The following is a 14,319-nucleotide window of genomic DNA, read 5'->3' as shown; positions in this document are numbered from 1 at the left end:
ATAGATTTTTGATCAAAAATACCCGATTTAGTTGTCGTCAAAATTTAGTCGTCAGAACTATTTCAGTTAGATATTCTATTTTTAGTCAAATAAATGACATTAAGATTTCAGTCGACTAAACCGGTTACGGATATACTCAACTAAAATATGAAGAATAAGAGTTTATGACAAAAAAATCTATATATATATATATATATATATATATCTTCATTCACGTTTTTTTTTCTATTTTTGGTCAACTAAATTGTTTACATATATATTGACTAAAATATAAAGAATAAGAGTTTATAACAAAAATATCAATATATTTTGTTGTAGTCTTCAATCTCAGGTTTTTTGTTATTGTCACTTAAAAAATGTACTCAACAAAAACGATGATGAAAATATTTTAGTCAACCAAATTAACAGTGCTGGAACACATTAAGTTACTCAAGAAATATTTAGGAGGCTGGTGTCAAATTACAATCGTCAGCTTTTGCAGGTTCCTTCTAACTAGTTTAGATTCAGTCTTTCATATTCTCAAGACATTACAACATTCAATGCCTAAATGTGCCTATCCAAATTTAAAATTACGGATATCTACAAGATCATTTTTACTAGTCAAATTGGCAAATATCTCAAATATTATTCTGCCTTGGCAAAATTACATTACTTTTTCCATTGATTTCTATGGAGCACGATCGTCATCACAGATCTCAAACGTCATTTTGACAACAATAAAAGTTCAAGATATAATTTCTTCTTGTCAAAACATAATTCCCGATAGCTATACAAACATGCAACAGATATTTTTAATTGAGGGGAGTTAAAGTTTTCTATAACTAAAGTCTAGACTAGACGACATGATGTTTAAGACATCTGTACCTTTCATTCTGAATTGCCACAATGAAGTTTGATATCTGTATATCCTATGACGTGCCCAACAGAAGGCCTCTAACCGCTATGAAAGCGATAGCTAATAAGCTAATAAATGTTAAAACAGCCTAGGGCTCTGTGTAATATTAAGTTCCCTACAAAGTATCTGCTTTAAGAGCGAATCGTGTAATAATTGACTTTTGTGCAGAGACAAAGTCACATACATCGCTCCATGCGACAATCAATTCTCCCCCATGTGGAACAGAATGGAATTGCATATTTGCACGGCCCGCAAACTTGGTGTGAAATCTTTAGTAGAATATACAACGATACAAATAAACATTTTCAAAATAAAACCTGGCACGACTTGTTCACTAAAGACTGTTGTTTTTATTTCAAGCAAAGCGTAATTTAGTTGACTGATTAGCACCATTAGAAATCATTTGAGTACTTTGACACATTTAAGAAAACAAGCTTGGCCTGTAGTTGCTCTTTACTGTCCTGTTTTTAGATGTCTCTAAACTGAGCAAGTTGTTCTTTTGCGCTCCATTAAGTAGAAGATTGCTGAGTCGGACAAACTAGTCCTTAGAGAAAAGTAGAAAAAGAGGTTTTCTCACCTCCATTTTTAGACTGATCCTAATTCGCTACGGTTTGTGAGCATTGTGAACCAGAATTATCTCAAAGTTACACTGATGTTATGTGAAATTTCTTTTCAAAATAAGTTTATAAGATTTAAAAAAAAATAGACTTTTCTGTTAACGCAGATGGAAGAAAAGCATTAGAAGGTTAAACATCACCCTACAGTGGCCACCCTTGCCTGGCTCATGCTATTTGATTTGATATTGTGGAAAACATTATTTTGGTGGCTTTGGATTAGATTCTTAAAGCTTCACTCTCCTCAGGCAGCACAAGGAGATTAATCACAGAACATTCTTGGAGATTTTACTACATATTTTTAATAAAATAGCTTGCAGTAGGAAGATTATTGTGCTGGCACTGTATCTATTTTTACTCTTTTTTCTTGCCTTAAGTCATTCTGTTGGTGGGGCTTTACTGTCTTTTCCTGCCTGATTTCACACACTTTCTTCCTGGGCATCTTGGACATAATCCCAAAGTTTAATAGTCTACCATTCAATCAATAAGATTTTCCTGCTTTTTACCAGCCACGGGGCAAACGCCTTCGGAGGTATTAAAAAGCTACTTAGCAGAAGCTGCTTCCTCCCTAATGATAGCACCAACACTCTGTACTACTGATATACAGGAATTGGAGGAAAGGTAATCAGAGAAAGAAGCTAAAAACACAACATTTGGTGAAATGAAAAGTAAAGAAGGAAAGTGAAATAACTGCTGCCAAGTCCACTCCCAGAGGAAGCATCTAAATGAGCCTCGTTTGCTTAAAGACCTCTTCGTTTAATCCCGATCCAAACATATTCCCGTTTTAACTTTGTCCTTGCCTGTTTGGGATAAACATTCCTCAGCTGTTCTTGTCCTCCAACTCCCCTTTTTCCTCCCCATCCATCTTCCTGTTCGTCTGTATTTCAGTGATGCGAGGCAAGTGACGGGGGAAATTCAATCAGTCTTTCCTCTCAACACACACACACACACGGCCTGAACAGATATGACTAATGCCTTCAGTTAGCTTTTAATTGCCGCGCATCCTCCCAATCACCTGTAGAAACTCATCGTAATCAGGGACGCTCATCTCACGTCATTTCTTTCCCCTCTGCTCCTTGTCAGCAATTCCCCCCCCCCCTTCTTCATGTGCTTTGGATGTAGATCACTGACACTGATGCATAAGGACTGATGTACACAGTATGAGGAATCTGTCATGTGAATGATTCTGAAGGACTTTCCTTTGCGGGTTGAGGAAAGATTCAAGCATTTAAAGGACAATCACCTTTCATCATTCCCCAATTCCGTTTCATTTCCCTTTCCCTGGCTTTCCCTAATTTGATGTCATAACTGATGTACTAAACTTGGCAAATTCGTGCCAAAAATACTTAGTAGGGATTAATTGAAGTGACTGTTGTTGACAGTCTTCAGAATTGTGAAACGCAACAGTAGGCTAAAATCACGGCAAATGTCTCGCGACAGTTGACAAGTTCGCGTCTGTATCTAATCTTTGTTTAAACCTGACTCTTTGTCTGTGGTTCATGTATCAATATTGTTTTGCTATAGAAGAGTAGATAGTTTAAGAAGAATTCACACCCTGAGCTATTATCAATCAATAACTGCTAAACAGTGTTATTCCTCTTTTGAAGAGGTGGCACCAGGGCTTTAAATTAACACCCGCCAACCCACCAGTTGCAGATAAAAATTTACTTTGGCGCGTAACTTTGTAGCGTTACTAGCCATTTTGTTTGGTGAAGAACGAAACAAATACCACTGCGTCTGCTTGAATCGGCAGGCTGCAGAAACAATGCGACAAGTCATTGTTGCCAGGTTGGGCTGTTTTCGGCCAAGATATTTGAGGTTTTTTGTGTGTGTTTAGACTTTAAAACGTAATGTATATCTGGCAACCCTGCTGGTTGCACTAATCCTACATTTCCCGTGAACACTATGTCGTGACGTGTCATACAACTATTTGCTGCATGCTTACGTTAGCGTGATTGTTATGGTTTGGTATCGGATAAGACAAACATAACGGCACAAAACAAACAATAGGAGCTGAAATTAAGTTGTAAAATTAGTTAGGAAAAAACAAACAAATATGTGGGGATATTTATCGGGTGTTGAAAAACCTGAACCGCAAAAAAGGAAAGCTGCTGCCTCAGAAATTGAAGAGTTTATGACTAAATGGATGTCGGGTCATGAGTGGCTGGTATTCCACCATTTGTTCACCTTTAAAATGTGCACTATACAGTTTGTTGGGAGTGAGACTTGTTTATATTTGAAGAGCATGCATGTTAGTAAAACATTTTTTCTCTACAATACATGTAATTCTTAGTACTGATTATTTCTATTCGTTCTAACGTCAAACAGTGTTCCAGGGATCCAATTTTCATCTGAGTTAAGTTTGTTTATTAAGTTATGAGAATATACTTCTCACTTCTCCGACACACCCAAAGTTCCATATTGCACCTTTTTGGCATTGTTACAACATTGTTTTTAAATTAAATGTCTATATTTTTACCATTTTAACGTATTTCTGCAAGTAACTAAAATAAAAATGATTCAAATGAACATGAACGCTTAAATCTATTCTGTGGCACTCATAATGTAGTTTATTTTCGCTGGAATAAAATGTGGCTGGTGGAAAATCTGGTTTGCTGGTAATTTTAAGAATCCACTAGTCATGCTGGCTGGTGATCTAAAAAGTTAATTTCAAGCCCTGGGTGGCACCCCTCATATTAAACATCTCAATTCATAATAAAACTTACTAAACCCTCTACACTTGCTACATATCCAACCACCAGTTTTATGGGGAAATATATCCCAAAAATATATGTTAGGTAAGGGCTCCAATTTTTTGTTTCAAAATTTCCCCAATTCTGTTTCAGGGTTTCTGTTTCTCCGTCACTTTTCTGGTTTGTTTTTCGTTTTGTCTTTCCCAGTTAAGCAGATTTTTACGAGCTTAAAACTTCTCAAAATATGGCAAAAAATACTTAGTAAGGATTTATTGAAGTGACTCTTAACAATTTTATTTTCTATGCTTCAGAATTGTGGAACATAACCGCAAACTGAAATCACGCCAAATCTCAAGCGAGAGTTAGCAATTTCCTCTCTGTATCTAATCTAAATGCTTTGCTGCACATTCAACCACTAGTTTTATGGCGAAATATATCACAAAAAATATGTAGGTAGTGGCCCCAGTTTTTCGAACATTTCCTAATTCTCTTTCAGGGTTTACCCATTTCTGCGTCACTTTACTTTTGCGTTTTTTTCCATTTCATCTTTTCCAATTCAGCAGATTTTTACTAGCTACTTCCCAAAATCGTACCAAACATGCTAAAAAAAATACAAGATTACATTGCATTTGCTCCATTTCCAACCCTCAGCTACCTGTTTAACAGAAAAAAACCACAGGATACATGATATGGTTCCAAAACATTATTCGTGAAACCTTTAATTTCCAACCAGTGAATCCCCTTCACGTTTTGCACGAAATTTATGTGATTGGCGGTGTTAAGCTTCTGCCGTAACGAGTCACCAGAACAAATTATAACCAGTTCAGCCAATACACCAACAGCTAAAGCTGTATACATATAGTAGGGTATACACTCTGTGTCATAGAGCTATTTCCATTTCAGGAAATTAACTCTGGGATTTCCGTTTTGTTCTCTGTGACTGTGTTCAAAATGGCACACTAACGTTTTATACACTGCAAACTCCATGAGTATAGACTGTCTACTATATACATGATTAGGGTGATGAGTGTTCCCACTGAAGTATACTTCCAAGTTTCCCAAGATGCATCTCAAACCTACCACGACAAAAACCTGAAGCACACTGAGGCTAAATATCTCTGTTGATTCTCCACCTTTGAAAGTTCTAAAAAACATTTTAAGTGAGAAAGTGACCAAGTAGAATGTCAACATGTGCTCATTTGATCCATAAAACTCACGTATACACATTTAATTTCAACATTTCAGAGATTTCCGGAGAGCGGCCTGCTACTGACAAACCTTCCAGTTGACCTCAAAACAAGAGCCCTCTTTACAAAAGCATTCAAAACTTAATGGAAGACAAGAAAAGATGCTTTTGTTTTGAAAAGGGGAGATGGTGAAAAGAAAGGGAATTACTGTAATATGTTCCCTTTCAGAAAATAAGCCGTGGAGTCTTTGTTTGCGAAGGAAACAGGCAGGTTGTTGACAGCTGTCTTCCTCCACAGCAACACAGCTGCTCGCAGGTGCAAGGCAACAAGCAAGCAGATGAGTTCCCCCCCCCCCCCCCCCCTCCCCTGCTGTTCCTACCAACAATGGGAGAGGAGGATGTTTCCCAGACTGTCAAAGTGAAGCCCCACTCTCCTTGTTTCAGTGCTGGCCCGCTCGCCTAGCCTGCCACTCAGTGCTGTTTGCTGCCAAGCTGCGGATGTGTCAGTCATTGTGCCAGGCTAAACTCATTTGAACTAGCTATAGCGTGGTGAGCAGCAGAGCATGAAGGCAGATCGCGGTGCTTGCTGATGAATCACTTTGGCTTCACTTCATCTCCCTGAATAACCTATACACGAACGCACGGCAAGCATTGAATCACATCCAACACAACGGCGAGCTACAACCACCAAGTCCATTTGATCGTGGCACATTATGCACTGATGGGAAGGTGTTTGGGACCAGAAGGCCACGAGCCAAGCATCCATTCATTCCCTATATACTTAGTCTGAAATCAGACACCATGCGTCTCACGTCAAGGCGACGCAGTGATGGTTCATTGGCGTTGTGATATCAGCCTCGCACACATTTTACAGGCGTTCCCTCACCATTTACGCCTCCAGTGAGAGATTCCCGCTGTGGCGTCGTCCCAGTTGGAATCATCTCAATGGTGGAGAAAGAACGAAAAAAACCAAACTTGTGACAAATATGTTGAGGGAAATGCATGGCTGTTCAATCAGGTCCCACTGCTGTTTGATAAAAACACCACAGGTTCTGGATCATTTCCATGTTGCTCTTTTTACAGACTGATTGGAATTTATTTATTTACCAGGCTTTCCGTTCTTTTAGGAGACCCTGACCATTTTATAAAGATGCCCAAACCTGATTGTCAAATGTCAGTGTTATCAGCTTGTATTTAGGCTCCTCTTGTTAAAATGCACTGGTGTTTCCGTCTAGGTGGTGGACTTGTACTGGGGCGTGGATCCAGAGGAGTGGGACAGTCCAGAGCTGCAGAGACTTCGAATGAAGCTCCTGGAGGAATGTCTGAAGACCTCAGCTGGGCCCTGTTTTGTTGTGAGTACCGAATGCATGCATTGTGCATTTTCTATATGTATTTTGTACTTTTTTTTTGTTTTCTTTTTTTGTTGATCACTGAACCAAATAAACGTCCCAAAATCATGCCAAAAAATTCTCAATAGTAGTAGAAACGTTCAATATTAGCTTTCTGCCAATATTTAATATGCCGATGACTTAGTGATTTCCGCCCCACTGGACATATTTCATATAAAACGTCTGTTTAAAACAAGAAAACTATTATAAAGACTGATTCTGACGTCAACCAGTATTATTCTTAGTGCTGTCGAGAGTTTAAAAAAATTGAGTGATTAATTAATTATGATCTGTAACTAATTAATCTAATGAATCTTTTTTTTTTAATCTCACCTAAAAATTGGAGAAACGCCCTCAACTTGTAATTTTCATTTGAATTACTTCACGGAAATGTAGGAATGTATGAATAAATCATTTCTTTAAAGCCTCAATGTTTATATATATATACATGTATATAGGTTTTTAAACAGGAAATTTTATGCAAATGTTTGTCTTTTCAAAATAAAAGCCCAGAAAGACATGTTGACCTGTACTCCTACATCCAAAGGCAAGGCTGTGATTGTCGACCCTTTTTTGTGACTAAGAAGAAATTATTAGTTATAGTTAATTTGGCTTTAAAAGTCTGAGATTTCCTATGTTTAACGTTATTGTTCAGGATTTCTGTCACGGATGTTTGACGTTAACATCACATCTTATCTTCATTCACTGCCATCAATTCCACTTGCCAACGCCAACAAAAAAATGCTGAAGCAGCAAATTTCCGACTCATACTGAAGGTCACTTTGGCTTTTGTTCGGTATGAAAATCTTCTTTCCTTTTGCCATTAGTTGCATCAGTGTCCAACTGAGATTCAAGCAAATAAATACAGGCCTTGTGCAGCTTTAACACGCGACTATCCTCATCTGCTTAAATCAACGAGTCAGTCCTGGTTCACACACACAGAATACAATAAAGTCTGTCAAATCAGTAACTGCCAGCATTCCTCGCTCCACTCTTTTCTTCTAACGCGGCTCAAAATCCTGCTTTTTTTATTCGCAAGGTGCATTTGAGGATCCAAGCAAAAATATCTCTTTCTTTTCCTTCTATGAAACGTGGCAGAGGAAACAGGCGTTTTGTACGTTTTAAATCATGGAACCCGTCTTTCTGTTTGATGGTGGACAACAGTTTTTACAGCGAGTCTTATAATCGGTAGAAAGCAAATAAAAAACTCACAGAAAGTGTCACTTTGTGAGCTCTGCACAGCGCCTGAATAGAGGTGTTAAAAACACATCCAGGTCTGACATGTCAACCAAAAGAAATATAGAAAAAGGAAAAAAATAAAGAAAAATACACAGAAAACTATGCAAAGTGACAGAAATAACAGAAACTGGCTCCCAAAATACCTGAAATACAGAAAGATTCACAAAATAAGAGCAACAACAGACAAAATGACAACAAAAATACACAAATGGAAAACAAAAGCGCACAAATTACAGAAAAATAGACAAAATGACAAAAAAACATATTCACAGACAACTAAAGTGCATAAATTACAGGAAAATAGACAAAATAAAAATATATAAATGAAAACAAAAGTGCATAAATTACAGAAAAATAGACAAAATAAAAACAAAAATATACAAATAGACAACTAAAGTACATAAATTACAGAAAAATGTACAAAATAAAAATATACAAATGGAAAACAAGAGTGCATAAAATACATAAAAATAGACAAAATAACAACAAAAATATACAAATAGACAACTAAAGTGCATAAATTACAGAAAAATAGACAAAATGATAACAAAAAATACAAAAAGGCAGCAGAATATACAAGTTACAGAAAAATATACAAAATGACTCCAAAAGCACACAAAAAGGAAAAGAAAATAAGCAAAAATACACAATATAAGAAAACTATGCAAAGTGACAGAAATTACACAAAATATCCAAATTGCAGAAAGATTCACAGAACAAGAGCAACAACAGCCAAAATGACCACAGAAATACACAAATGGACAACCAAATATATAAATTACAAAACATTACACAAAATGATGACAGTGGAAACATACTAAATGACAAAAGAAATACACATTATTACAGAAAAATACACAAAATGAAAACAAAAATAAACAAAATGGCAACATAAACACACAAAATGACAACCAAATCATACTAAATGACAAAAGAATTACACATTATTACAGAAAAATACACAAAACGCAAAACATAAGGACAAGACAAACAAAGAAATATTTGTTCTTTCCTGTATTAAAGCTCAGATTAATCATGATTCTAAAGGCTGACATGAAATATTGACAATCCCAGTTTTTGTGTCTGAATAAAGGTGTTAAACATATCCAGGTCTGACATGTCAGTGATGCAGTAAGGCGTCAAAAAGAACACGATGAAAACGAAGCTGCAAGGTGTAAAAAAGACATCAGAATGAAAAATTGATTGTGAATAATTCAAACAAGAACTGATCTATTTCTAGCAGATGAAAATGAGGCTGGAGATCACAGGTGGAAGTGATGCATTCTGGGTACAAGATGAGCACTGTTGTCTGAGGAGGATAATCCCCTTTCCTCTTTCTACTCTTGCTCCTGCGCTCCGTGCCCCCGCTGACTTTTACCTGTGTTCTTCAAATGAATAGTGTGAGTGAAACCTGAAGCATGAGCCACCAAACTACAGCTGAGGAGCAGCTGCTCTTCTTTGAGCTCCTCCTCCCCAGGAAAAACTAAAGACACTCCTTAAAGTAAAATACTATATGTATTTGGGTATTAAAGGCAGGGGAGGTAATTTTTGAAAGCCAGCATGATTTTGAGTAGCATCCTCCGAGTGCTGCGCTTTTACCCGCCCCCGCCCCTCTAAAGCCACGACCCTCACTCACATGCTCCATTAGTCGTCCTAAGCTCATTGCTTATATTGTGTAAAAACTACGTCGTCTTATGTCACATTCAGCAGTAAGTAAACACTAAACTTTATCATTATTAATGTTAAAAAAGTGACTAAAAGCTCAGTTTTATCTCTGTCACCGGTGACGCGCTTTGAGTGTGGGCTCGCGCACGCAAGAGGTCGAGAACGAGCAGGGAGACAGGGAGACGTGATTGGTTAAAAAAAACAAATCATCTTTTTTCATTGGTCGAAGTTTTTACGGGTTTAAAGCTGCTACAAATGACAGATTTTCTTTGTTCCTTTTTCAGAGAACATAAGATCTTAATTTCTGTCAAGACGTTTTCAACCAAAACCTTAAAAAGTGTATCTGGAGAAAATTACCTACCCTACCTTTAAGTAGTGCTGTTGACTGATCAATAAAAACGTTTTTTTGCAGTTTAAATATTATCTTACGCTTAGATCTATTCAACCTAATAGTAATTTGAAGTTAAGTTTATTTGACCAATCAAAATATTTTCAACAGACAAATAATCCGGGTTTGTTTGTTTTTCATTTAGTTTTTATATTCATTCTATTGCTTTTTTTCTTTTTTAATCACTAGTAATTTATCATGTCTTTTATTAAAATTAATTTTATACCCTTTTTAAAAAAAAAAAAAAAAAAAAAAGATTATCTATTAATAGATTATATAAAATTACATTTTTTTCCATTTTAAATGAAATATTTAAACATTTTATTTTGAAACTTTATTTAGATTCTTCAGACCATTCGATTTTCGGGTCGCTCACAAAACTCAGCATCTGAATGGCCATGGAGGGTTTTTTCTTTCCTTTTCCATTTTTTTTTATCTTAAATGTGAATTCAAAATGTATTTATTTTATTAATTTTATATATTTTTTGATCATTTTTTTTATTATTCTAGTTCTTTTTATTTATTTATTTTAGTTCTTTTTTTTTAATTTGGGTGTTTTTACATTAATTTTAAGTATTTTTTTAGTCATTTCTATATAATTTAGGTCGTTTATTCATTGGAATCCTTTTTATTCATTTTGTGGGGGGGTTTTCTTATTCATTTTTGTTCTTTTTTTAGTCATTTTCCTATTTTTTTTACTCATTTCATTTCATCATTTATCTACTTTAGTCATTTTTTGGCTCATTTTAGTCATTTTTCGAAAAGCACTTAAAATAAAAACTTCAATTTATGAATAAATAAAATCAAATAGCCTTTTTCATTTTTAGTAGAATACTTTCAAATAGGAACATAAAGTCTGAATACATTTTCTAAATAAAAATTAGATTTTGGGGTCTCTAATCCTGTCGTCCTGTCATTTGAGGCGACCTGAATCATCTTTTCTCCAGCTGCAGCTAAACTCACTCTACGTAATGCACGTTTCCTGCCTTTAATCTTCCTTTTTCTGGCCTCTGAATGCCTGCCTCGTCATTCCTTCAGCTCAGCATTTAGACGCCCTGGGCCAACGCGGCCTCTTCCATAGATTAGCACTAAGTGTTGCAATTAAAAGACCCAAAAAAAGAATAGCGTCATTGGATCCTGAGTGAAAGCTTTTATAGATAATTGAATTGTCCCTAAAGAAAAGCATGACTCAACAGTTGCTGAGACTACACAATACAACACAATGCGGAAAGTAAGGAGTTTATTTCCACAGTGAGACAAAAACAGATGGCAGGCATGTAGCAAATCATCACAGGTGTGAGAAACGTTAGGAAAACAAGCAAAAGCTTACCTTTGTGCTTTGTTTTCTGTCTTAATATTCAGCGTCATAAACCAGTGGCTCATCACGAGTAAAGGCCATTACACTGGAAACTAACTCAAAGTGTGAATCAACCAGTTCACAGCAAAGGTTGCACTGGTTGTACACCTGCCAGCTAATGAGTGTGGTGGGAGACGTCTTCAAGCACAGAGGGTGATGTTGCAACAAGAGCAGAGAGGAGAAAGTGGTGGATCAAGAGCCTCATGTTTCAGTGGCTACCAAAATAAATAAAACTATGCAAAGTGACAGAAATCACATAAAATGACTCCCAAAATACCCTAATTACAGAAATATTCACAAAATGTGAACAACACACAAAATTACAAAAAAAAAAAAAAAAATCACACAAAATAACAAAAAACACACAAATTGAGAAAAAAAAAAAAACATACTAAATGACAGAAAAATACACAAAATCACAACAAAAATTACACAAATGGAAAATAAAATACATAAATTACCAAAAAACACACAAAATTACCAAAAAAACACACAAAATTACAACAAAAACCACTCAAAATTACAAAAAAACCCACAAAATTACAACAAAAAAAAACACAAAATTACAACAAACACACGCACTTTGAGAACAAAAACATACGAAATGACAGAAAAATCACAACAAAAATTACATAAATGGAAAATAAAATACATAAATTACCAAAAAATACACAAAATTACAACAAATACACACACATTGAGAACAAAAACATACTAAATGACAGAAAAATACACAAAATCACAACAAAAATTACACAAATGGAAAACAAAATACATAAATACCAAAAAATACACAAAATTACAACAAAAATACACAAAATTACAACAAATACACACATTGAGAACAAAAACATACTAAATGACAGAAAAATACATAAAATCACAACAAAAATAAACAAAAGGACGAAAAACAGTTACAGAAAGATACACAAAATGACTTCAGAAGCGCACAAAAAGGAAAAAAATAACAAAATTACCAAAAACATATACACAACATAAAACAATGCAAAATTACAGAAAATACACAAATGACTACAAAAATATCCAAATTTAAGAAAGATTCACAGAATGACAACAACAATACACAACAAAATATGCAAGTTACAGGAAAATACACCAAATGACAACAAAAACATATTAAATGACAGAAAATACACAAAATGAAAACAAAAATACACAACATGACAACAAAATCATATTAAATGACAGAAAATACACAAACTTACAGAAAAACATACAAAAAGCAAAACATAGACATAATGTATTAATGCTCAGATTAATCGTTCTAAATGCTGACATGAAAAATTGACAAGCACATTTTTGTGTCGCCCCGCTGTGATAAAAGTGGCATCGTGTCTGATCTACATGGTGTCGTGTAACCAAGGCAACCGATGAACATCTGGCTCTGAATGCTGCGTTTTGGTGGATCCAAACCTGAGTTATAATGTCTGCCTGTGTCTCATTTTGTTGCTTTTCTCCAGCCTGGCTGCCCACTGTCCCCCCCCCCTATAACCCAGCACACTGTACACACACACACACACACATTCATATTTAACCTCAGGTCTGTCTACTGAGTGAGAAACTACATTTCTACTCCATGAACCAACACATACACATTTCTAAACTAACTGGTAGTAGCTTACACGACCCGTCCTCTAAAACCTCAGAATATTTCAGAATATTTCATCTTCACATCTCAGGAGAACCGAGCATCAGCTAGTGAGTCACACTGCCCCCACTGGTCACTACTGGTACTGCTCTGTGTGGGTAAACTGGTCCATTCACCTCAGTGCTACCAACAAACTCAGCCCCTTTAATTAGTGCTTTCTTCTCTAAACCTTCCACACAACGCAGTCGATAAGCTTATATATTTTCATTTTTTTTTAATTTTTTTAATGTATTTTATTTCAGACAGTCCTATTAGTTTATTTTATTTTAGTTTTATTTTTCAATTTTTATTTGGGACAGTTTCATTGATTATTTTATTTAAATTAGACAGTTTTATTTATTTATCTACTTATATTAGATTTTATTTATTAATTATGAATCTTTATATGGTTTTAGATTGGCTTTTTTAAATTATTTTACAGTTTTTTTTTTTTCATTTTAGATACCTATTTATTATTTTTGAGTGTCTATGCTAAAGCGCTATAAAAAATCCAAACCATTATTATCATCATTATTTTTAGTTTTATGTATTTTAGACCTATTTTTTAATCTATTTTTTTAGACATTTTCAGTCCTTTATTAATTTTAGACAGTTTTATTTATTTATGTTGTTTATTTTAGACAGTTGTATTTATTTATTTAGTTTGTTTGTTTTAGACACCTATTTAACTTCCATTCATTTGTTTAATTGAATACGTTATATTCGTTTTAGTGTAGACATTTTCAAACATTTATTTATTTTATTTATTTAGTTTTATTTATTTTAGACAGTTTTATTTATTTTGTTTATTTCAGACAGTTTTACTTATTTATGTTTATTTCAGACAGTTATTTATTCCTTTGAGACGACTTGATTTCTTCGTATAATTTATTCTTATTCTTCTTATAAATTATTCTGTGTGTGTGTGTGTGTGTGTGTGTGTGTGTGTGTGTGTGTGTGTGTGTGTGTGTGTGTGTGTGTGTGTGTGTGTGTGTGTTATAGGATTTTCTTGTTGGGGTTTATTCTGATGCCAGCTGCAGTGAAGCTGAATTAAAGGCTGTGCTGGTGTTAAAGTCTGATTGGTGTAAAATCAGAGAAACCTGCGAAATGCTCTTCAGAGAAAGCACACAACGCTCTTAGTCCTCAAATAACTCAGCGACATGCTTCGAAAAAATAATCCTAAAATTAAAAAAAACATTTTTAATTTAATGTCACTTCCTTATATTAGTGAGTTTAATTTATTTTG

At 34.9% G+C, this 14,319-nt stretch overlaps 1 protein-coding gene across 4 annotated transcripts in view; it reads left to right on the top strand.

The window, feature by feature from the left end:
- Positions 1-14,319, top strand: part of nwd2 (NACHT and WD repeat domain containing 2) — a 68,601-nt gene that overhangs the window by 27,867 nt on the left and 26,415 nt on the right. For all 4 annotated transcript variants that reach the window (XM_028474660.1, XM_028474658.1, XM_028474661.1 and 1 more), the window contains exon 4: positions 6,624-6,740. In XM_028474660.1, the coding sequence (XP_028330461.1) occupies positions 6,624-6,740 (117 nt within the window). The remainder of the gene's footprint in view (positions 1-6,623; positions 6,741-14,319) is intronic.

The sequence above is a fragment of the Gouania willdenowi genome, chromosome 18 (assembly GCF_900634775.1).
Source record: "Gouania willdenowi chromosome 18, fGouWil2.1, whole genome shotgun sequence".
In the NCBI taxonomy this organism is placed as follows: Eukaryota; Metazoa; Chordata; class Actinopteri; order Blenniiformes; family Gobiesocidae; genus Gouania; species Gouania willdenowi.
This window is presented reverse-complemented; position numbering and strand designations above follow the sequence as displayed.